Source organism: Engraulis encrasicolus, chromosome 7, assembly GCF_034702125.1.
Source record: "Engraulis encrasicolus isolate BLACKSEA-1 chromosome 7, IST_EnEncr_1.0, whole genome shotgun sequence".
In the NCBI taxonomy this organism is placed as follows: Eukaryota; Metazoa; Chordata; class Actinopteri; order Clupeiformes; family Engraulidae; genus Engraulis; species Engraulis encrasicolus.
Genome location: NC_085863.1, coordinates 14,969,085 through 14,995,445, shown reverse-complemented (window position 1 = coordinate 14,995,445; position 26,361 = coordinate 14,969,085). Strand labels below are relative to the sequence as shown.

General features: G+C 43.1%; 1 protein-coding gene across 2 annotated transcripts in view; it reads left to right on the top strand.

The window, feature by feature from the left end:
- Positions 1-9,096: 9,096 nt before the first annotated feature.
- The window catches only part of alcama (activated leukocyte cell adhesion molecule a), a 97,035-nt gene continuing 79,770 nt past the window's right edge, over positions 9,097-26,361 (top strand). Inside the window, exon 1 of one of the 2 annotated variants that reach the window (XM_063202940.1) lies at positions 9,097-9,409. In XM_063202940.1, the coding sequence (XP_063059010.1) occupies positions 9,352-9,409 (58 nt within the window). In that variant the 5' untranslated portion in view covers positions 9,097-9,351. The remainder of the gene's footprint in view (positions 9,410-26,361) is intronic. The other variant, XM_063202939.1, reaches the window with a different exon arrangement.

The window sequence follows — 26,361 nt, the reverse complement described above, 5'->3', positions numbered from 1 at the left end:
TGCCCACTCTGCCAGATGGCCAGTCCAGTCCTGTCCTTACCGCACCTGGGCTTGATTGTGGACTAAAGAGCTGTCTGTGTACAAAGCTGTGCGCCTTCCTCGGTCACAAATAATGTAGGCGCATAAGCCGATTGACAGCAATGAAAAGTCTTTTTTTTTTTTTAAGTAAAATTAGTAGTCTCAGTGGTTCAACTACTGATATAGGCCTAATAATAAAGGGCACTTACCATAGCCTACTAAGTATTATTCATGTAGTGGGCTGTCTGTCGTTTCAATGACATACAATTCCATATCCAACCTGTAGGTCAAGCAGAGAAGAAAAAAATAAGCTGAGTAAGCTAGACGAACCTTAGATGCATCAAATATTTTTGGGAAGCATTACATTACATTACATTGCATTTGGCAGGACGTTTTTTCAACCAAAGTGACTTACATTCGAGGACATAATCATAGCCAACCTCATTAGCAGATATGAAGTGCACAGGAAATATAGTAGAGAACTATAGTAGAGCACAGGAAATATAATAGAGAACAACAAGTGCAGATGCCAAGACACATACACATCATGTCAAGAGTCTGGCCTGGGACTAGGGTAGCTGAAGTATTAATGTAGTAGATTTTCATGTCAAGTCAAGTCAAGTCAAGTTTATTGTGGATTTCTTTACATGCGCTGGTCATACAAAGAATTGTAATTACGTTTCTTCCTTTCCCATGCAGATAGTCACGAAAGAGGAGAGTCTTAACTAGCTTCTTGAAGGCTGAAAGAAACGTGCCTATAGTCTTGCTGCCTTTGGGAGAGTGTCTCTCAACTGGTGGGTCGCGACCCAAAAGTGGGTCGTAGAGGGGTCATGGGTGGGTCGCGGAGCCTTGGTGTAAAAAAAACGTAATTCTAAAAAAATCCAACTTTTCCTGCAACAATTTACAACTTTTATTTTGATAGGCTAGTGAACGCCGTGTCATCTGTCGTCATAGATACAATCTGAATATTTATGCGAGATTGATAGCGTGCAACCAGTCATTCGAGTCTTGGTTACATTCTGAGAATTGCATTGAATTGACTTGAACGCAAAAAAAATGGGTCGCGACCGAATGAGAGTGCAAAATGGTGGGTCCCAAGACTGTTCCAGTTGAGAACCACTGCTTTGGGAGACCGTTCCACCACTGAAGACCAACGGTGGAGAACAGTGTTGACTGGGAACGCTTAGATCAGGGGTGGGGAACCTATGCCTCGAGGGCCAATTACGGCTGTCTAATTTTTTTGTGAAGAAATATTAGAAATGACATTTGCAATACAATTAAGTTATATTTTCAGGGGACCTAATGAAGGTGGGGTCTGTTGTAAAGGTGACCGTTTTCAATATAGGCCTAAGGTGTAGGGGGATAATGGTTTGTGTTCATAGAACGACCCGTGGAGGACTCGTAGCCCCTCAAATGAAAATCGTTCCCCACCTCTGGCTTAGAGTGAGCAGGTGGCAGAGCAAAACGGTTTGAGCTGGAGGAGCCTAATTCTCTTCGAGGAAAATAAGTTCTTAGCCAGCAGGTTGGTCTAGCTTCGCACCATAGGGGAAAATCAACCACAGTGTAGTAAGTCTTTTGGGAGTGACCTGATGTACGCTATCTATTTGCGTTTTGCCAAATTCTACGCGAAGGCATTCCAGTCTTCTCACACAACTATCCAGTGGTGTAGTCTACGTAGAACGTGGGTATACGGTGTATACCCACTTCAAAATTTGAGGGATTTCAGTATACCCACTTATAATTGATTGGTCCATTGTTTTGAATAGCACAAATATATACAGTATACCCACTACATAAAATGCTCAAATATACAGTATACCCACCATAAAAAAGTAGACTACACCACTGCAACTATCTGATTTCTGTGAAAGTCAGAGCTGTTTTAGAATTGACAGGTGGGATTTTCCATAGATGGGCGTAGGTATGGTTCTTCTTCCGCCTGTCGCTCTCAGCTACGTCACTGGTTGAGTTCAATGTGAGTGGCTTAAGTGGTGCATCATTTAGGATTTTTGATGAAGAGCCTCGTTCAAAAAACCTGCGACAATTCATTCTACAAGGTTAGTTTCATTTCAGTTGATATTCTATCAACACAGACACTTACATCGAGAGGCTGGCACAATAATGGATTTTTTTCTTTGGCTTTGTGGACTGAGAATAATACCATTTTAGTGACAGGCAACAAAAGGTCATTCACTTGCACTAGCCCACCAGTCCAGCGAGCTCCAGAATTACAAGGACTGCTTGGTTGGTCAAACAGACGTGTCTTTACCGTACCGTAGGGACACTATGCAGGAAATGGTCAAAAAAGGTACTGCAACTATGCTGCTCATTGAAATTGGGAAATATAGTGTGGTCCAAGTACAGTCATTTTTACAGCTAAAAATGGCTATTTTTGGAAATTCAAAATGGCGGACCATGGAGAAGATCCCCCTTTTCATGTATGAAAAGTGCAATTTTTCCAGTCATAGTGAATACTTTGAATTTTATGGTGGTGGCAAGTATTCATGAAAAAGGTAACATTAGTGTATGGGCAGCATGAATTCTGGAAATAAACAACAAAAAATCTCACACAGTGTCCCTTTAAGGGGCTACCAGTTCTCTGGAAATTCCAAATGATGCCTAGTGTCAGAAAAAGGGCACTGTGTCCTGAGAGGTTTGTTACATCACTGGCAGTGATTAAACCTTTTTTTCTTATCCAGGAGCTCTCTGTGTGCTGCCAGGTTTTATTCATGTTCATCTAAGCCCCCTCCCTGAGCCCAACACCTGCTTCAAACTTTTGATGTGTGCACCTCCTTTTCATTAAATTGGGCCGGGGCTCAGTTGGCCCTTTGGCTAATTCGAGCCCTGCACCTCTATATATCTTACTGGAGGTTTTGTACGCTGACTTAGTTCACACATGCATGATTGATTGCCTTTTGCTGTTCAGAATGATGAACTGGTTTTGCTTGCAATCAAAATGTCCATTAGAATAACAGAAATCATTCTGTGTCCATATTAATGCTTTCACCAATAGGTCACAGCATAAACTTTTCAGCTTTTAAAAGTGGTGTTTGAAAGTGAGGCAAACTCTTATCTTCATTGTAACAGCAACTGTTGTAGATCCAAAATGATATAACAATAACACTCCTCTGCTATTCTCTTCAATGCACTCTTGCAGCAGTGATGCTACAACTTAGGGTTGGGGGAGAGAGAAAACTATGTTGGCCCTCCCTCCCATCCAGCCAGTCTGCAGAGTACATTTCTCGAAACCATAGTTGTTATCAGTTAGCAACTTAGTTAGCCAATGGCAAATTGAATTGCAACCAACAAAGTAGCTAACATAGTTAGCAACTATGGTTTTGAGAAATGCAGCCCTGGGCCACTCGAACTTAGCCATCGGAAATTCGAGCTATAGGATTCATTCAAATAAGTTTGGGTATTTTTTTTATTGGGGGAACAATTCATGTTTTTCAGAAATGACATTGAGCGGACAGGTAAAAGCGAAATGAAAGCCCAGCTGGGAAATTCCAACTGTCATTGACGTTGTGACAACACAGCACACAAGTGCACTCAACGAAATTGCATTTATGCCTCACCTGTGCAAAGGTGGCCAGACATGACCATGCTCAGTGTACCTCAGTCATGGAGGAGAATGGGGCAGAGCACTGGTTGATTACTCCCCCCACCAACCTGACGGGTCAGGAGTCGAACAGGCAACCTTTGGGCTACAAGTCTGACAACCTAAGCCTAACCGCTTACCCATGAGCGTGGGTGGGTGGGTAATGACTAGCAACTCTGCATTGCTTCATGTCCAGCTAAATATTGTCAGACACTCAACATCTTTATGGTGCAGGGTGTTACAGTGTGTTATCATATTTATTTATATGTTACATATAAATTGGTAGCATTTATAAACAACAGGTCTGTAATTACAATCGTCCAGGGGGTTGCGCCTGCAGAGTGAAACTGTGACCTATAATTACTCCATCAGCTATTGCGTGCGTGCGTGCGTGCGTGCGTGCGTGTGTGCGTGCGTGTGTGCGCGCGTGCATGATTCAGGCTTGTCAGGCAAACAGTAGTGAGATAGAGTGCCAGTTGCTACACGTCTCAAACCTGTTGGTCCTATCTTGCATCTAGTCAAAGTCTAGCCTCTTAGTCTAAGCACACACCATACGCCCTGTGGAATGTCTCACTGTTCAATGAAAAGCATAGCTACATAGCATACAAAGCATTACTATGACAATACAGACATTCTTTACTGCCTTTAGAGATTAAGTGTTTTATTTGTCAAAGTTACACGTCTTTAACTTGACATGAAATGCTCCATTACGATTCCACAGATTCTGCAGCGTGAGAAGAATGATGGGGAATAGCCTAATAAGACACAAAAAGAGAGATAATTGAAAACAAAACTATTTTTCAAAAGTCCTTCAGGGCAACACATCAGACGTGTCAAAGAAGCAGACTCGTATCCTGAGGGAGAAGAACCCTCCTGTGACGCTCAGTTCATGACAACAAAACTGTCAGTCTGATTTTTAATAAGCTGGACAGAGACTCGTTGGGGAGGGTGAAGTCTTTTGGGACTGCAATACAGTAGTGTCTGTGGTTCCCAAACTTTTTCAGCGGGGACTCTTGCTAAGAATATTTTCACGACTTAGGCATTTTTTTTTATCCATTGCTATTGCTAGATTTTCCATTAATAGTGTGTCTGCAAATGAAGGGTTTATTTGCAAAACGGTGTATCTCCATTTTTTGATTTTTTCCTTTTATTATTGAAAATGATTGTTCAGAGTGCCTATCACCTATGTGTGAATTCTTACCATTTAAATATTTTGAGAACATACTTTTTTAACCTATATAAAATGCATTTTGCAACGCAATTCTATGGAATGCCCAATACAAAATGTCAATTTCCCAACATTCTACAAAATGGAGATACACGTTTTGCAAATAAACCCTTCAAATATTGCTAGAAATCCACAGGACAGCAAATACAGTTATTAGCTGTTAGCTGTTAATCTGTGGATGTCCCATTTTTGTGCAATGTCCCTTTTATCCGCGACCCCCCTTCAGTACCTCCGCGACCCCCCTTCGGTACCTCCGCGACCCCCCTTCAGTACCTCAGCGACCTTCCTAGGTGTTCCGATCCCCAGTTCGGGATCAGCTGCAGTAGTTTCTGTGCCATTTCGAATAGCCAGATATCTTTCAAGGAGTAGGGGTATGTTTCTCCATAGGTTTAAGACTTAAATGTTGTACAGTATAGCTAAATATGTATACTATACAGAAAATTCTGCAATGTTAATTAATCACTTCGAGAGTACGCTCGACTACTGCACTAGAAGATTTTAAAAATAGAATTTCGGTGTGAAGTGTGAATTCAAACTACATCATTTACAGCGCATGTGGCAAATTAAACATGTTTGCCATTGACTTGACTTGAGAAGGAAGCAGCAGGGCTGTGATGTCTGTGATCAGCACCATTGAGAAGAGAGAGCAGGAAGTCTCCCTGTCTGGAATCCTGACAACACGACATCCAGCCAGTGTTGCCAGATTGGGCGGTTTCCCGCCCAATTGGGCTACTTAGAATGGCCGTGTGCGAGGAAAAATAGATTTTGGAGAAAAAAACGGCCAATTTTTGGCCATAGAAATCAATAGAATTGGGCAGGATTTAGTGCTTCCAGGCGGGTTTTGAGAATTTTTTGGGCTGGAAATCATCAGCCTCACCTGGCAACCCTGCATCCAGCACTGGATTAAACCAGGGTGATCTTAATGGGCTGGAAAGACAGTGGTTTGGTCGAGTGAAGTATTTTTAGGATTTCAATAGTTCGGTGCCTTTTGGAATAGCCGGAGGTCCAACCAAAGAAGTAAGGACGGAAAGTCTCCCTCAATCTGGACCCTGCCACCCGTGAGCTTGGAGGGATGGATTAAGGGATAAAATGCCCTGGCCAAAAATGGTGTTGCCCCCACCCAACCACATGGCAAAATCATTTATTTGGACAGGCATTTTATTCCTTATTTTGTCTGTTCACTGGTGACAGGCTGTTCATTTCTCCAAGCCCCAGGCACCTATTTACCTTCTCAACCTGACATGCGGTCAGGGGAGTCGACAGAAGGGGACAAAGGGGTCAGTTGTCCCAGGTCCAGGGAGATGGGGGGCCCAGAATTGGGTTCTCATTGCATTGAATGTATTGGTTGGGGGCCCTTTTCAGAGGACTTTGTCCCGGGCTCAGCCAAAGCTGTCAGCGGCCCTGACATGCGGTAGGCACACGTGGCCAGGGCTCACTTGTAAACGAGAATTTTATTCTCAATGTGATTTTATTTCCCTGGTTAAATAAAGGTAAAAAAACAAAACCCCACCATGCTGCTATGTGAGGAAAGGGGCAGCTTTGGAAAGGGGGTGGAGAGGGGAGTGTTCAGTTTGTCCAGGCCCCTGGGGATCTCTGGCTGGCTCCCCTGGTCACCAGCCCAGTTGGCCTGCCCATTAATCCAACTCGGCCACACTGACTGGACTCAAGCATGGAGCCATGCAGATGGTGGATCTAGCCATTTTCATGCCCTAGGCGAAATATAAACATGGAGCCCTCAAAAGTCATTATACAGACATCAAAGTCTGTGCTTTGGTGCTACGTATTTTCGAGTTTTGTCTCATATATATCTTCAATTACTTTACATAAGTGACAAATTAAGATCAAGCCAATTTTTTGTGTGTGTATACGACAACTGGTGTGACAGTTGAAGCCCCTATTGGAGATCAGATTTGGTTGGGGCCCTAGGCAATTGCCTAGTGTGCCTAATGGAGAGTCCGCCTCTGGAGCCATGCACAGTGACCTACATGAGAAGATGACTGCTGATGACGTAACCAGGCCTGGACTGGGCGAGAAATAGGGCCCGGGCACTTTTGGCTGAAAGGGTCCCCCCCTACTAATTAGCAGCGCAGAACTGACTCACCGGTGGGCGCCTCACCCTCAGTGGCCCCTATTTTGAGAAATGTTTAAAAAAAATTAAAAATGTTTTACATTTCTGAAAATAGGGAGGCCCACGAAGGTACGTGGCCCACCGGGAAATGCCCGGTATGCCAGATGGCCAGTGTAACGGAAGCCAACTAGCAGAGTGTGGCGTGGAACGTTAGTAAACCTCCACCCCAAGCCTCATACAGTATCGGCAGGGCTGAGTGCGCTGAGCTATCGGACTGGTTTAGCTCAGCGGGACACCAACCGATGTGTTGACTAGGAGGTGGCGAGTTCGAGACCCGAGGGGGACAGACTGCGTGGGAAGTGGGAACACCTCAGTTCCTCCAGGAGGCTCATGGCCAGGGCTGTTGATAGCGTTTTAACGGGCCTGGGACAAAGTCATTTAAAAGCCCCCCCAACCAATTACATACAATGTAATGAGGAGCCAATTCTGGGGCCCCTTTTTCCCTGGGCCAGGGACAACTGACCCCTTTATCCCCCCACTTGTTGGCTTCTCCGCTCATGGCAACTCGTGGGATGCATGTCAATGTGCTGCACTGCGCTCGTTTGTGTCAGAAGTCAGTGCTCAGAGTTGACAGTACAGAGGAAACTGAGCCTTTGCAGAGGCATCATTTGACAGAAATTTCAAAGAAACCTCCTTTTCAGCTTCCCCACTTCAAGGAGACTTTTATTCTGTGTGTGTTTGATCCTTTAACTGCTGATTTTAATGAATACCTTTTCACGTGTTCTGATTTGAGGCTATACAGTACTTGCTCTTCTGCAATTCGTATTTTTTGAAGAGATCTGAAAAATGCTTAACAGATGCCAAATAGCATTATTGTGCAGAGAATGTCATTGCAATGTATCCTTGAGAAAAATATACAGTAGACCTATCCTTCTAAAAGGATCTAGGGACACATAACTCCAACAGTTGACTACATCTTCATAAAATGTCCCACATGCCGTGATCTTTCGGGGTTCCGAGATTCTCATCACAAAAATTAAGAAAGCAAAAAAGCCAGGGGGGGGGGGGGGGTCTGATTAAATCTGTAGGATTGCACTAATGCTATACAATGATGATGAGTAATGCCTTTATTGGCTAGCCTAATAAATGGGAGAGTAGAAGAGAGGAATAAGACACTGGGAGGAATATATTAACAAGCGTTTATGGTCCGTCTGTGTGCAAAAATGAAAGACTTCAATAAGATGTTAATGAGGTATTGAGTTTAACATAGCCCACAGTACAGTAACTGCTGAATCACACCAAAAGTTCTGTGTGCCATGTAGGCTATATTTCTGTAACACTTTACTTTACGCCGGCATCATATGTATGACATAACGGTGTCATAACATTGTCATAATGCAGTCATGAATGTGTCATAAACATTATGTCAATGTCATAAACATTGTATGACTTTGTCTTCATGTGAAATTCGGTTATGACAAAGACAGGCCTAACAATGTCAACTTTTCATGGCCATAAAACGTTTGGACATTGGGATTATGTTTATGACTCGTTCATGACACTGTTATGACACTGTTATGTCATATGTATGACGCCTGCGTCAAGTTAAGTGTAACCCTATATTCATTTGTCTGCCTCGTCAAACCTTGTTATGTAGTCTTAGGTTATGGTTTGTGACTGTGGATGAAAGGCATTAATAATTTTGCATTTTCAAGTAGGAGTAAATTCCCTTTGTTGTGAGATAATGATACAAATCGACCAGTTTAGGCTAAATGGGTTAGGGCCTACTGCGCCATGTCGGCTACATGATAACTATGATCAATAAAGAAAATATTCTTATTTAAATAATACATGGATATTAGAGTCGCAGCACTTTAAAATTAATGTGTGTGATGCTTGTGAGTTAAGCCTAATGGATGTTGATGAATATGAAAATGAATAGTTGAAGAACTAATGATGAGCACATTAAGTGACAGTAGGGGCTTGACTAATCAGACAAAAAAAAAACATTTTTTTCAGTGAAGAGTGTTGGGCTATTTGAGTGTGTTTTTTAATGGATAGGAAAGTACCCAGAACATTTCACGGGTTTAGAAGAGCATTGTTCTTGTGAATTTACCTGCAGTCGTCATCTTGCATTTAGAGAACCAAATCGTAAGGAGAGGGAGGACTATGGGCGGAGATCTTGTAGAACACACGCCTCGAGGCTGCTTTCCCAGCTCATTTGGGTTTCACCTGCACGCGCACTGTCACTTCTCAGTACAAGCGAACGTGGCCGTCGGACACATTCCCGCCGGTCTCTCTCTCTCACTCCCTCTCTTGAAATAGCTTAGTATAGTTTAAATAAATCACAAATATCACACTGTGGGCTTTCGAAAGTGAATCGAAGACTGCGCGGTAAAACACACAGTCCACTTCGGGACGAAGGTTGATTTTTGAAGAATGGGTTCATCCTCGTACTTGCTGCCTGTCCTCATCGCAGCGGTGATGTTTCTGCAAGGTATGTCGGTGATCTGTTTAAACATGTTCCCTCCTTTTGACTATAGGCTACCCTTAATGTTGCTTTTGCTGTTGGAAACTGCTGTCCAGACTTTTGCTTAGATAGACCTGGTTTTCATTTAGGTTACCAAAGCTATTCTATATCTCATGGAAATCAACAAGTGTCACCAAACAAATAAAACCAAAATCAAACATTGAACCACAGCGTTCCGTTCAGGAAATGTTGTTGCTCGAGTAGCCTAATTGAGGTAGGCTATTAAATTGAGTTACCGTCGTTTAGACCAACATTAAGCCCAGCTGTCCGCAAGTTCACCTTGTTGTTCGGTTGTTCATCTCTGATAATGTTTCACTTTATTTTCGAATGGCTGACGGGACCGTGTCGCACCGTGACGCTTTTGCTCTTCCACTGAGCCGAATATGAATGGAGAACTAGAGCCTTTAAACTCACGAAACTGCGATGGCAATTCTGTCACTTTAACATGCCATACTTCCCGGTTAGTTTCTGGACCTTCACCGGGCACGAGGAGAGCTGTTAGTTCCTGGTGAACGTGATTATTACATGGATAGACTGGGGATTAAAATGACAAGTATACGAATGTAATATACAGTAAGTGTACAGTAAGTGGACTTTGCTGAAAGGAAGTACTGTGTCAACGCAAATTATCTAGCATTACATACGCCGCTGACCTTCGTGGCGTCAATTAGGGACACGCGCCTTCGGCGAAGGCGTCGATAGTCCGTGAGAACAGGGTCCGTGGATGTGCACGGGGTGATAGGATACCTTGTGTCAGGACAATTAAACAACTATTGGCCGTACGATGTACATGTGCTTGTTGATCACAGACTCACAGACTGCCTTTGTTGTGGACCATGGCAAAAGCGTATAGGACACATAAGTTCTGTTATACACATAAGAACGGCTCAAAATTCCCGGTCTGACATGTTGGAATTCCATGGTTAAACGTACCTGTCGGTTGCGCGTGACAGCATACAGTAACTTATTTTGAATCGGTTGATAGAATGGAGATTATTTTGTGTCGCTGTGTAGACGGCAATTAGACTGTATCATATCCTTGTTGAATCCGAAGTGTGCACTGAAGGGGCTTACGGCGTCGCAGTCCACATTGCACGCGCGCGCGCGCCCTCGTGTGTGTGTTGGGGGGGTATAGGAGGGAGAATCTCTCATAACTATTTTTTGGTGGAAGCTGGCTTTCTTGCTCATCATGTTGCATAACAAGACTGGATCTAAAGTCTATTTAACCCAAATTTTGTTCACATAGGCCTACAGAAAACCTCCCCTCCATAGTTGCAAAAAAGAATTTGTCATACAGCATGCTTCAGTATGTGTTTCACACTGCATTTGAAATGGTCAGCTTGGTAATGTGATGATCAAGCGTTGCTTTGTAATAGTGTCCAGCATAACACCAGGTGGGTTGTGTTACTATTACACAGTAAATGTTGTGGTGTTAATTCAAAACTTACAGAGTTCATTTAAGTCCAAATGGACTCAAATGAACTCTCTAAGTGTTAAATGAGCACTGCAGAATTTACTGTGTATGATTAACGTGATGACAAGAGAGGAGAAAGGCAAAGGGAAATTACCTAAAACCTAAAAGGTCATTTCGTTTCTACTGTATGACGTCAGCCTTCCATGTGTATCATATGATGTAGCGTTGGCCTCCTCTTTTGAAATACTCTATTCTCAGAGGAGGAACTGAAAGTCCCTGACTGTTGGGCAAAGGGTATCTTGTTTATTTTTTTTCTCGGTAATTGAAAAATAAAACATTGCTGTTGACCATCAACCTGATGATCGTCACTCGTGATCATGAACCCATCCGCTCAGCTGAAACACCCAATTTACAGTTTTGTTCTTACTCACAGTTTCATTGCATTTCATGGAAAATGTCCCAATGTCACTGTGCTGCTAGTCAACCATAAGTAGTCTATCTAAAGACAGATCTCTTCAGTAGCAGGACCTGTGTCTTACAACTGCTTTAGGAAGCACACGCCGCATATAACGCCGCATATAACCTTCTAAGACACGCCGTTAGCAATTTGCTGTTACCAGAATGGCATATAGTCATAGTATTGTAGTACCATGGTAGTTAACCTTTCAATGACTATTACAGCGTGCCACAGGAGGTACGGCGCGCATTGCATTATGGGGCTACGACATCAGCTCGGTGGCTGAAAGAGATTCCATCTGTAGAAGCCGAACCACTGCGATGAATTTGTCTGATTGATAGATTGCACAGGGAGACATCAGCGCTGGTGGGGGTGGGGGTGGGTGGGGTGTCTGCTGGTGGGGTGGGGGTGGGGGGGGGGGATTGGGGGGCTCTACACTCTTCCATGTCAGTCGGAGTCTATTAACTATGCAGACACCACCAGGGAGAACCGTATCGCACCGAGGAGAGGAGAGGAAGGGTGTGTGTGTGTGTGTGTGTGTGTGTGTGTGTGTGTGTGTGTGTGTGTGTGTGTGTGTGTGTGTGTGTGTGTGTGTGTGTGAAATGGGGGTGGGGTAAGGTGAGGTGGGGTGGGAGGGTGAAAGTCACAAAAAGCTTTTATAGCAAATTGCTTGAGGCTTGTGACAGGCGAAGGAAGCATCTGCTTCTTCTTTTACGGCTGGATGCGACATCCCCCTCCACGCCCACCCCCGCCAGGTTTCACACCCCTCAGCAACAGCACTCGGTCACACCTCTGGTGGTGTCGTTCATGTGGCGTGTGTGTCTGGTTGTGTGTGTGTAGGTGTGTGTGTGTGTATAGGTGTGTGTTTGTGTAGGTGTGTGTGTGTGTGTGTGTTGGTGTGTGTGTGTGTGTGTAGGTGTGTGTTTGTGTGTGTGTGTGTGTGTGTATATGTGTGTGTTTGTGTAGGTGTGTGTGTGTGTGTAGGTGTTTGTGTGTGTGTGTGTGTGTGTGTGTGTGTGTGTGTGTGTGTGTGTGTGTGTGTGTGTGTGTGTGTGTAGCCATGCAGCCATCTCATCTGCTAATGGCCGTAGCTGCTGCTACTGTAGTCTTGGTCTCCGCTATGTGGAGCTCCTCCCAGCCTCATCCCCGTTCCTCTCCCCCACTGCCAACCCCATCCCTGTCCCTGTCGTCCGCCCCCCAGCCCCCCCTGGCCCTGTGTGTTTGTGTGTTGGTGTGTGTGTATGTGTTTGTGTGTTGGTGTGTGTTTGTGTGTGTGTGTGTGTTTGTGTCTGTGTCTGTGTGTGTGTTTGTGTAGGTGTGTGTGTGTGTGTGTCTGCGTCTGTGTGTTTTTGTTTGTGTGTGTGTGTGTGTGTGTGTATGTGTGTATGTGGAGCCATGCAGCCATCTCATCTGCTAATGGCCCTAGCTGCTGCTGCTACTGTAGTCTTGGTCTCCGCTATGTGGAGCTCCTCCCAGCCTCATCCCCGTTCCTCTCCCCCACTGCCAACCCCATCCCTGTCCCTGCCCCCTTCCCCCCAGCCCCCTCTCCCCCACCGCCCCCCCCCCCCCCATCCCTGGCCAGCACCCCCACCCCTGGCCGTGTCGCGTGCGCTTGCGTGTCTGTGTGTGTGTGTGTGTGTGTGTGTGTCTGTCGCCCTGTCGTCCGGCCCCCGGGCCCCTCCATCTGAATTACATGAATGAGTGCTGGAGGACCACACCAATCATGCCCCATTGTACAGAGGCATCGGGCACCTCTGTTATGTCTGAATGGAGCCCGCAAATGAAAGTAATTCATCTCCACCCTGTTTTACCACCCAGTGCAGCCATAAAATTGGACACACAGGTTGGCAGAGGAGTGTGGATTGGAGTGAGGAGATGAAAAGAGGAGGCACGCTACCGTCCTGTCTGCCTGTTGTATGCTCCAAATTTTTCGTTGGGGGGGGATTTGATCAAATCACCTCAAGACATACTGAAATTAAGTAATAGGAAAGCGTTCAAGTCAAGTCGGCTTTATTGTCAATTTCTTTACATGCGCTGGTCATACAAAGAATCGAAATTACATGTTGGTGGGGTTATTGCAACAGTTTTGTAAACTATAAGGGATGAAAAACTCTAGTGTACCCCCAGACAATTGTAGCTAAGATGTTCAATCGACTTTAAATAAACATATTGTGTATGGTTTGAATCAGTGGCAGTAAAAGATTTCCTGTCCAACTCTTGAGGGGTCAAACCCACATGAACCACGTCAGGAAGTTTATAGAAAAAAAAGAAACAACGCCCCCTAATTCCGGCTGTCACCAAACACTCAGCAAAACGGTCGGTCTGCTTTCGATTGAGTCATGGAAACCCTGAGGCATGTTGTCAAGACGCACTTAAGGAAAATCAATAGCCATCAAAGAAATCTTAACTGACCCACGGACTGGAGTCAGAGGCAGACTTCTGGTCTGTCACCAGTTGAAAAGCCCCCACACCCCATCCCAGCACGGCTATAGCTACCAGTAGCGATTAAGGCTGGCAGGAGTGGCAGTTCCCGATAGGCAGTAGTAGTACTACTGACATGTGGCATGCACTAAATAGATAAACATGTCCTGGGCTATAAATTAACATTTTTCGACATCAGCCAAAATGGCTAGTAGATGAAATATTAGTAGCCAAACACACACTCAACTAATGGGTCAAAGTGGCTAGTAAGTTGGTCTTTTCTATCTGCCAAAATGAAATTTCTCCAGTTAATATAGAGCCCTGAACATGCTACATACATATTCTAAATGTGTAATATATGACTATATAAACCTTAGCCTCAGACCGAGGGACCTTAAATTAATTAGTGTCGTACTGATAGTCTCCTAATTTTGCGTCCCAAGTCTGTAAAGAGAATAAAAGCCATTGTTATAATGTTTTTACTCTAATGGTTCTCATTATTGGCCTCCTTCCAGACTTCTATTGATGGCTAAATCAATGGATTAACAGTTACTGGCAGTAAGCCCAACAATTTCCCCAAATGTAGTTCCTCTGTCATCGACATTCTCTCCACATTTCAGGGATGCTGAATGGTCTTCTGTCTGCAGAGCCGTGGCCCTATGGTTAGGGCGGTGATTTTGAGATCAGAGGGTTGCAGGTTCAAGTCCCAACCTTACCTACACCCTGCACCTCCATCAATGGCTAAAGTGCGCTTGAGCAAGGCACTTAACCCCACCTTGCTCCAGGGCCGGTAACCAGTACCCTGTAAAATAACTTGGAGTGGCTTTGGATAAAAGTGTCAGCTAAGAATAGAAAAGTATTTCTGTCCTGTAGCTTACCTCAGTTCTGTGCTCAACAGCAGGAAACCCTTTTTATCAGGTGGAGACACACGTTTTTTTCCAACTGTGAAAAGCAATGAGAAGTTTTTTGTGCATCAGTAAGTCAGCTCTATGCATTAATAGCTTATTGGAGAGCTTATTCAAACAGTAGCCCTAGGCGCCACTCAGAAACATTCAAGTTTTCTTGATTTTTTTTGTCTTTTCATCGAAAGTTTTCCTTTTTTCCTCGTAAAAACTTGTTGAGTTGTGGTGTGAAGTGCAGTTAGTTTACCTACAGCACAGTAAAACCGCTACTGAATACCAAATTCTGTTTCTTTAATACTTCCGGTGTGCTGTGCACTTTCTTGTTCTCCGCGCGCAGTACACAGACAGACCATACTTGATTCACTGGTTTTGAGTCTCTCCCTCCCTCCTTTGATGGTCTTCTCTGATGTGCAGATTACGTTTCCTTAGGCCTGAAGGATCACCGCGGCCTGCCACAAGCCGCCCCTTAAATGAGCCTTTGAAGAAGCCTGGCGGCCATGACAGAAGGAGAGAGAGAGACTTTTTTCCCCCGGCTTCTTCTTCTTCTTTACTTAAATCTTTCATGGGCGTGTGTGTGTGTGTGTGTGTGTGTGTGTGTGTGTGTGTGTGTGTGTGTGTGTGTGTGTTTGCCAATGTGTAGGTGCCTGTGTATAAGTATGTGTATACATAGTAGTATTTGTGAATGTGTGTGGCTATGTGTTTATGCCTGTGTGTATTTATGTGTGTGTGTGTGTGTGTGTGTGTGCGCGCGCGCGTGTGCATGTGCGTGTGCGTGTGTGTGCGTGCGTGCATGCGTGCATGCGTGCATGCGTGTGTGTGTGTTCCTACATGTGTATTGCCTCAGTGTATGCGTGCATGTGTGTATGTGTGAGCGGAAGTGTTGGACCTCCCGGGGTTGTGTTAAGCCCCGTTTGCCACGGTGTTAGTCTTGTGGAGTGATCTCACCACATGTGAAGAGGCAGAAGGCGCTGGCTCCGCGGCTGGCTGATGACGAGTCTATTGAAAGCGAGTGATTATGATTACGGGCAGAATAGGGCTGAGGATAGTGTTGCCAGATTGGGCTAGTTCCCGCCCAATTGGGCAGCTTAGATGGCCGTGTGCGGGTAAAAATGGCATTTATCAGAAAAACCCGCCCACTTTTTGCCATAGAAATCAATAGAATTGGGCGGGATTTTGTGCTTCTTGGCGGGTTTTGAACATTTTTTGGGCTGGAAATCATCAGCCTCATCTGGCAACCCTGGCTGAGGATGCCTGAAGTGGGTCATGAATGGGTGTGGGAACTTTAATTACTCTCTCGTTCTCTTTATCGTTCTATCTTTATCTCTCTATCTTTATCTCTCTCTCTCTATCTAGCTTTCTCTTTCTCTTTCTCTATCGCTCTCTCATCTCTCTCTCTCAATCATCTCTCTCTCTCTCTCGCGAGCCACACAATGTGGGCATTCATACCAGTGCGTTTACCACTCAAAGTTATATTTGGATGCGTGTATGTGTGAAATAAAAAAAATGCAATGTGCCAAGGCAAATGTGATTTTTGTTTTTTCATTCACAATATCTCATCGTACTCTGTCTCAGAGCACACACACAAAAAATAAGAAATAGAAATATAGCCACGAGGGGTGTGAAGTGGTTGTCATGTTGAGGGATTTGCAGGTTATATTTTTATATAGTGTGGTGCAGTATATTCACGTAGGTGAATCGGATGAGAACAAATGACACCATGCGGAGCGGAGAGATAAACAGCTCGCAAGAGTCAGAACTTTCTCGGGCGTCCGCTTCAAGGCCGCGCGAGTGTGTGGCGTGCCTGAAGGGAAAGATGGATCTGCATCATTAGTGCACCTCACGTGCCTCATCTCCAAATGAGAAGGCCCATCCTCGTATGTTTAATGGCGTTTGAGGAGAGAGAGAGGAGCTTAAATCACCACGACGGCCGTGAATGGTGGCATTGTTGTTGTCCTGGGATGATGCTCGCCGTAAATAAGTGGTGTGTTGCTTGATTTAATGGAATGCCGGTGGTGGGTCTGCCATGGGTAGAACAAGGGAGGGAAGGGCGGGGAAGGGCCAAGGGTTTGGTTAACATAGTGTTTCTCAACGTGGGCTCTACAGCCTACCAGTGGCTGCTAGGGAGCCCAAGGGGAGGAGTTGAGATGAACACAGCTGAGAGGATGCGGTGCTTAGATGTCATTGGGAGGAATTTATTTATTTATTTATTTTCTATTATTATTATTTATCTATTCATCTATTTTTTTAATACTGGGGGGTCGGCATGTTTATGAGGAGGTCAAGGGGGTGTTTGAAGGCTTACCATGAGGTCAAGGGGGTGTTGGGAGACTTATGATGAGGTCCAATGGGAGTTTGTTCAAAAAAGGTTGAGAACCATTGGAACAGTAGGATGGCACCGCAACAACCACGTGCCTCACAAGACCAATGCCGTTCTCAACACAGCTGCGATCATGAGGAGAGGTCTGAGTAGATTGAAACTGTTGATTGGTTTCAGTCCCATGGGCAATGTCTACATGTTTTTTTTTCAAATTCATCTGAGTAGATCTGTGTTTATATAATCAGGTTGTCAGAAGAAGCATGGGAAAATAGTCATTCTTTACGAGTCCCACAAGCCACATTGGCATAATGGCTTTATTCATCTTTTGCTCTCTAACAGGGCTGGATTAAGATGGCCTGGGGCCCCTAGGCTACAGGTTTCTGCGGGCCCCTCAGAAGGCACATTTACATATACCTGTACTGTGTCATAATTACGAGCTAGGAATCAAAGAAAAAATATCTACCAACTGTGCCCAACACAACAGATTACTTTTTTCAGTATTGTATCTTCTGCAATTTTTTAAACTTTTGGCCTATCAGGGGCCCCCTGGCAGCTGGTGGCCTCTAGGCTGCAGCCATATCTAGCCAGCGCGTTAATCCGGCCCTGTCTATAAGGGCAGTCGTGTTGATAGTCTTTTTCTACATGTGAGCTCTGGCCAAGAGAGGCAGCGTCTACAAAGTAGTTAACTAGCAACAACATTAAATCAATACAAGCTGCATGGTGACAACATAGCACTAGAGCAGGGGGTTCCCAAACCTTACCATGACAAGGCCCACCATATAACAGTAGATGTCAGCCAAGGCCTCCCCCACTAAAATGCTGTGCGACACGTATTACAAGACATGCATGCATGCATCTTCACAATGTCCTGTAGCAGTGTAGAGTTGTGTGTGAATGAGGCAATTTCACAGAGTAGACTAGAACATTTGGTTCTTAACTAATGGGGATATTGTTTGGCTTTTTTGCTTATTTATTTTAGTTATTGAATGTATTCAATTATGAATTAATTTTGTTTTGTAATACCTCTCCATCCAACTTGCTGCCCCACCCCCTAGTGACCTCTCATGGCCACCTAGTAGGGGTGTAAATCACAGCCTCCATGACGATACGAAACTTACTATTCAGTGTGATAAAATTAGATTATTTTCGATACTTAAGAATGCCCCACGATACCTTACAATACGATTCTATTCAATTTTTTTCCCTATTACTTTTCCACTTCTATTAAGTTATTGGGCAGGGGCAAGTGATTCGATTCTTTTCGATACTCAAGAATTCCCCACGATACGATGCGATTCGATTCAATCATCAGAATATATCACGATATATCGATACATTTCGATATTATTTACACCCCTACCACCTAGGGGTCCCCGGTCCCCACTTTAAAATCCACTGCGCTATAGCTTGCAGCCGTCTTGTCAGTGTACCCAGCCGTGTAGGTGCTACCTTTATTGTTTGTTTAGTTCTACAGTATGTTTGCTCATGTTGTTTGCAATTTGTCTGCCGAGGTGACTCAGGGGTGGCTGCAATAAGGTATACTGGAGACAATGTAGTTAACCCTGTGCTATTGTGGATTTGAAGTCCACGTCTTATTGTAAATGACAACGAGGAAGATGAACTTACAAATAGAGTTGTTTATTCAACTGTTTATGTGCCCGAAATCACACAGTAGGCCTAGTTCTGAGTAAAGTAGTATATAGTAAAAAGTCGTTTGAGGCTGTCGTCGTTCTTTAATAAGATGTTATTTCATTATTCTGAGAGCTCAGTTATTAGTTCTGGCTCTTACGAATCCATCAGCGAGTCAGAGGTGTAATGCAATTAGGAATGTTTTGACAGCCAGTGTTTGCTTGATGAAGGAACATTTTGTTTGAATATTTTTCTTCCTCTCTTTCATTCTGCCTGTAGTACTTCCCCCGTGACAATAATGCAAATGCTGTCAACATTTGAAGTTGATTGATAAAGAATCAGATAAAGGTATCCTCCATTTCCTTCTTCTATACAGTGTGATATACCGTACAGTAAGTGTCTATGTTTTATTCAATATTCTGACATTGATAACAGATAGCAGAAGGTAAAAGCTGTTAGTTTATGGCCATGGTTTGACGTGTTGATGTGTATGTTTTTTTTTTTTTTAAAGTGCTGCCTTTATACTTGTTCCATCCGGAGCCATGAGCTGTGATGCTTCTCTGCTTTAGAAAACGCTTTAGCTGGTGCTTCTCTCCAGTCAGAGTGCAGAACCTGTCAAAAAAGGTCCGGGGGTGGAATTGCCTCCGTGCGAGATAAAGGAAAATGGCGTGCAGAAAGGGAGGGAAAGAAAAAAAAAAAGATCTGTGATCTCAGAAGACCAGGCATTTTATAAGAAAAGAAAGAAATGGCTGATAAAAGGAAATTCTGTACAGTAACCATCTTTAATCACCCAAAGAGTAAAAATGTTTTCCATTCTTTTCTCCATATCTGCTTCATGTTGGGTGTACACTATACAAGTGTCTTGTATGCTTTCTTAATGGAGTGAGAGGCTCATTTGTGTGAATCTCGTTTGGCAGACAATGTGGCTGCATTAGTCTTGCTGTATTGCACAAAGCCGTCCTTTGGTGGTGCTTAGGATGCGAGATAATTTAATTTAGTGGGGAAGACAAAGAGCATCTCTGTGGGAGAACTTCCAAGGCGCATTTCGCACAGTGTAATAAGAGGTATGCTCGGCCATTGTTGTTGATGTCACAGAGTAAATATAGCTCAGTGGCAGAGCTTTTTTTTTAAGGAGGCCACTCTGGCCAGTCGCGTTATCTATCAGTGAAATGGTGGCAATGTTAACACAGGAGTGTGTGTGTGTGTCTGGTGTGTGTGAGTGTGTGTGTGTGTGTGTGTGTGTGTGTGTGTGTGTGTGTGTGTGTGTGTGTGTGTGTGTGTGAGTGTGTGTGTGTGTGTGTGTGTGTGTGTGCGTGCGTGCGTGCGTGTGTGTGTGTGTGTGTGTGTGTGTGTGTGTGTGTGTGTGTGTGTGTGTGTGCTTGTATGTGTGAGGACGGGTGTTTCCCTAAAGAACTACTGTGTATCATTAAACACACAGGCCTTGTGCTTCAACAGCTTATGGTAATAATATACTGTGTTTCATTATGTTTAATTATCTCTTTGATTGACAGTATGGAAGCCACAGACTCATTTAGTTTATGGTAATATATTCACGGCTATGCTTGTGTTTCTGTTGTTCAAACAATTTATTTTGCACACAAAACCCAATAACTCACATTAAACGCAATCTCCCCAACTCAGGCATGGCCACTAATGAACAGGAATATCCATATTTCTGAAATTAGCCGTCTCCCAACGTGCGACAAGATCGCTCCGGCTCGTGGAAATAAATCATAATTTCGACGCCACCCCCACCCCCACCCCCATTCATCAAGCCGATCCCACAACAGCTGACCCCCCTCGACCCTTTGTGCCATCCTCTGAGCTGAGCAGAAGTATGGAACCATGCATTGGCTCCCTCCTCGCAGGCCAAACAGCTGTTGTTTTTTAGAAAAAAAAACAGCTATTGTTCTGCCGCCACATCTATCTAACAGCTGAGGCAGTTGCTTGGTTTCTTCCTGACCCTCATGGCTATCGTGTCTCGGAGCACCTGTGAAGGGGGGTCATTAAGAACGAGCGAGCGTGACTGCTGGCTGATGGTTGATGGACTTGAAGCATGGCATTCCTCCTCCTCTCCTCAATGCTCTGGTTTGCCGCTTTCTGCTTTGTAGATCAGGACGAGATGTTGACAGCTGATGTCCAGAGCAGATTTCTACACCTCATGGTTACTTAACCTCATTCCGGATGTTAGTGGAGGGTTTTTTCTTTTCCTTTTTTTGGTTACACTTTATTTTAATGGTTCACTATTATGGCGGATCTACCACATTAGGTACAGTGTAATAACCAGTGTAGCAATATTTAATATACCACGTGATACCAGTGTTACACCATGTACCACTTTTGTACTTACATCTAGGGGCAGGGCTAGGGTTGGTACATGGTATTACACTAGTATTACATGGTACATGGTAATATTGTTACACTGGTTATTACACTGTACCTAATGTGGTAGATCCACTGTTATATTGAACCATTACAGTGAAGTGTCACCTTTTTGTTTGCAATTCTTGGTTATTTTCTTAATTTCCCATTTTTGTCATTGTGAGGAACATAGAACATAGAACATAGAACATACAAACAACAATATCATCTCACTGATGCTTGCTTATGTTCAGTAAAAGTTTGGAAATGGTTGGCCACATAATAAAAAATATTGCAGGTACATGTTTTGACACTTTGTGGTTTTGCAGAGGAAATCGCTGCAGATCACAACATTCCCCAAGGAGGGGTTATGAGCATGTTTTCTCCATCCAATACCGTGCTCAGAAAGCACCTTTTGATATCACGGGATTTTGACCTTACAAGAAAACATTGAAAAAAGCCTTAAAACGCCTATGAGGCAAAAGGCGTATTGAAGTGTCCTACGCATTTATGAGGCTTCTCTACAGTCTGTGTTGCATAGTTCAACATGATTAAAACAACAAAGAAAAAAGCCAGGCTTACGTTTTCATTCCCCCGCAGAAGAAGCCTTGGCTTTGCGACCGCTCTTTAAAATGAAACTTCAAACGCACAATAGAGACCTGAAATGAGACCAGGCCCCGGAGCTATGTTTCAAGTGAATATCAGGTGTGTCTTCTCTTCTTGCATGGGTTGTTTTTCTCTCGCCATAAACCCACCGGTGATAATAAAGTGTTAAATTGGATTGTCAGGAAATGACAAAAGGCTGTTTATTATTATTATTATTGTTATTATTCAAGATGGAGATAATTTGTAATTTACAAACACAAAGCTAATGCATAGCATTGTTGTCTTTATATTAGCACACAAGCTCGTTCCACTTTGATTAGTAATGGATGGAAATTATATATTGGGGGTAGCATGGCCATTGTTTGGCTCTTTTGTCCAAATGGCAGCCTCTGTCATTCCAGCTTCCAACATTGCCTTCTGTTTTGCATCCTCCATGCTGGTTGAATAAGGAGTCGACAAGCAAAACATCCTCTTCTGATTGGCGCTTGTTCATTTCAAAGAGTGTTTTTCAAGATGTTATTGCACAGCTGTGTCACCGATACCAGGGTTGCGTTCCCTGTACATTGGTTCACCTTTTTATTCCGATAGGCTGCATAGACAACGGCATCTTCATTGTGTTTTATTTTAAGTGAAGGACATGTAGGATGTAGCTCATATACACTCGCCTCCAAAAGAGTTGTCACCTATCCATCTGTTTGGAATAACAGCTAATAACCTGACTTTCAATTAATCACTTGGCTTCAGAAGTCACTCATATGAAAGCTACAACTCTCCCGAAGGAAAATATATGTACAAAAATAAATTTCATGCACCAAAGAAAGATTGACACTTTATTGAACACAGACAGGGCAGATTTTCACAAGACAAAAGTTTTGTCGCCTATCGAACATAATGTGAAAATGAGCAGATAAGTCACTTCAAAACACTTCAAATACGCAGATTGGGTGTCATACTTAATCACTGAATCACTCTCACCTCTCCAGAAAATCGACTTTGGCCTTAGGTGTATGTTTAGGGTCATTGTAATCATGGAAAGCAACACAATGAAAATCAATGGAGTTCAATGAGAGATGGTGACATATTTGCTATTCGAGCCCTCAAACACCTGCAGCATGCATGCAGCTCCTCATAAGAGCTGTATCTGCACCATGTTTCACTTTATGCACCATTTCTCTTTTTTCATATTCTTCATCTCCAACACCATATAGTTTTGATGCTATCAGTTCTAAAATGGTTGATCTTGGGATCTTGACTTCAGAGTATGAGTCCCATTAGCCTTCATTTTTGTCAGAATTAGGCCTGACATACTCTTGGCTGGCTTTTTTGAGACAGGACAGTGGGAGAGACTTCCTTGGTGTTAAAGGTGAAGAATTTGGAAAAAATACATGGTGCCTAAAGTCAAACATGGGAGGGATACAGGTCTTATGTGGAGCTGCATGCATGCTGCTGGTGTGTGAGGGCTTTTATCATTGATTACATCATGAAGTTAAAAATGTATTGCTCTACGAATAGCAAATATGTCACCGTCTCTCATTGAACTCCATTGATTTTCATTGTGTTGCTTTCCATGATTACAATGACCCTAAACATACACCTAAGGCCAAAGTTGATTTTCTGGAGAGGTGTGAGTGAATCAGTGATTAAGTATGACACCCGATCTGCGTATTTGAAGTGTTTTGAAGTGACTTATCTGCTCATTTTCACATTATGTTCGATAGGCGACAAAACTTTTGTCTTGTCAAAATCTGCCCTGTCTGTGTTCATTAAAGGGTCAATCTTTCTTTGGTGCATGAAATTAATTTTTGTACATACATTTTCATTCGAGAGGGTTGTAGCTTTCATATGAGTGACTTCTGAAGCCAAGTGATTAATTGAAAGTCAGGTTATTAGCTGTTATTCCAAACAGATGGGTAGGCGACAACTCTTTTGGAGGCGAGTGTATTGCATTCATGTTGTTATAGACTTGCCATTTGCAACACCTGATTTCATGCTTCCTTTTGTGTAATATACTGTGTTATGTAAAGTTATACGTGTATAATACATGCAATATTGTGTAGCCTACTTACTTACTCCCATACGGTAACACTTTCCATATGTCCAAGACGAGGGACAGTATAAGTTAAGTTACTAGCTAATTAAACAGCATTTTCTGCCTCATTTTCTGGAACACAAATCCCCATGGGGACAATAAAGATTCCAATACACACCTTTGGTTACACTGTTTTTCATGGTGCATAGCAATGAGGAAGTCTAACCTTGGTATGTGTAGCATTTGCCAGTAAGGGTTTGTTGTGACCACAGTCATACATCAGGATACTCTTTTGTCAAAAGGCTTGCGGAAGATGTTCTGTTGATGGGCCATGTATCGATTTAGCTTAACTTCTAGCAATCTTGCTTCGTGGCCATTGTCTGAGTTTTAAAAAAAATAAAAATATTTCATGCATTATTTGAGGACGGCATCTGTAGAGACAATATTGTGGTCTGTGGGCGTTTGTGTGACTAAGATAACTGCAGCGAAATACTTTTTTTGTGCATAGCAGCATAGATTACTGTTTGTCTTTTGGTCTGTTGTTTGGTATTACCTGCTGTATCCACCAGCCCAGCAGTAAAGAGACTATTTAGTAGACAAGCTGCCGATAGGAGGGATAGAACTGGAAGCGTTGCGCTGGGATGCAGTGTGCTAATGTTTTAGTAATCAAGGCTCTCTGTAGCTGTTCTGCCGCCTGACTGTTCATGAAAAGCGGTAATAATATCACGCACGCCACCAAGGGCTCACCAGCTACAGTAAACTGGCTCATTTTTGAACGAATGTCTAGCTTTGAAAACAACCCCCCACACACATTTCCAAGAGAAAAACAGCAATCTAACAGAAAGACATTATTTTTCTGTGTGCAGTGTTGTGGAAAGATATGAGGCTTTTTTTTGTGTTTCTGCTTAAATTATTTATTAGGTATTTTTCACACATTCGCACACTGGTGCTAACATTCCCAGATGGAGATCTGTAGAGCAGCCACACGGACTAGGCTTTGATCACTCAGTTAATTTCAAATATATACTGTACGGTTTATGGAAAAACTAAATAAGGTGAAGTTATTCCACTGTGGTTAAACACCATACTTATCAATGTTTAAGGTTTAAATCAGGGTGGTCCATATTCAGAGAATACCCTGAAGTGTTAAAGTAGCTTCTAGTTGTCTAATTTATGAGCACTTTCTTAAAATGCACATGTCATTTTTTTAAGGAGGACCTACTGTACACTGGTAAGCTATGTTTTAGCTCTCCATTGGATTTGGTAAGCATTAGTGTGGAGAATATTCTGGCTGTAACGATATTGTATCGAATCGAGAAATCGTGATACACAGAGTCACAATACTGTATCGTGATACAAGGAGGCAGTATCGTGATGCGCCCTTTCAAAGTTGTATTACCCATTAGTCCAGAAAACAACCTTATGATTTGATGTAATAGTGTTTCCAAAGTTCAATGGAGATACATTTCAGAAATCGTGAGGTGTTTCGAATCGTAGGTCATAAATCATGATATGAACCGAATCGTGAGTTGAGTGTATCGTTACAGCACTAGTGTGGAGAATATGCTGGCATTCTTTATGTAAAAAACACATTTCAAGAAGCTTTAGCTGGCTTGGCCTGATTGATTGGAAGTTTCCAGGACATTCCGTTATGGCAGGATGACTGTCATTCTAAGATTTTTTTGGGGGGGAATTACTGTAGTCTCTTGGTTGGAGTTCCTTGGTAGACTTAGTCACCACTTTGGATGCTCTCTGAATTCCTTTTAGTGCAATGAAAAGAGTCCTGAGACTGATCGTCTTGTCTGTTATTTCCTGGAGTTTCTCTCTCACCAGTTGGGAGCCACATTTAGCTCCAAGGTGCTTTATAAATACAGGCCCTGGGGTTTATTGTAGCACTTAAGCTACACTTAGCTTGTTAACCTTCCAACACCCAGTCATCAAGTCAGCCACTTGCCTCCACTACAACCACTTGATGCTTAAGGACATAGAGTTCTCAAACATTACTGTTGTGTTGCAGTGTAAAATATTTACTATTAATTGTTTTATTGTAAAAGAAAAAACTATTTCAATTCATAGTGGTTTACAAAAACACTATTCGTTTACATGGGTGTCTGTGTGTGTTTGCCATAGGCTATTAAGTCCCCACTACTAACATCACTGACTGATATAGCAAATTATGATTGGAATGTGGAGCCGCTGAAAAGCCGGATGTGGTGTTAAACACCATGGTGTTGCTTCATATTTCTTAGACTGCACGTCGGGGACTGGAAAGTTTTTCTGTGATTGCATTTAGCCTATCAGGTCATTTTGTGCATGTTTGTGGTCGGTGGTTCAGCGCCAAATGCCATTTAGAATTTCAATTACAGGGGAGCCATTGTTCTGTCTCCCGAAACGATAGTGATGTCACAGTCTGATTGCATCTGTTCCCCTGCTATCGTTTTGCATTGGCGCGCTTGTGTTAGCTCACTTGAAGGTGAAGAGCCAACACACTTGAAATTAGATGCTATCATACTTTGTTTATCATTATACCAACCCATATAGTTGGATTCATTCATTCATTCATTCATTCATTCATTCATTCATTCATTCATTCATTCATTCATGCATTCATTCATGCATTCATATAAAGCAGGCCAAAGGTTTGCCATATTAATTAATAAATTCATTCACTTATTCATTCATTCATTCATTTATTCATTCAAAGCAGACTAAAGGTTTTTCATATTCATTCATTCATTCATTTATTCATCCATTCAGATATTCTTTTGGGTATTTAGTGCATG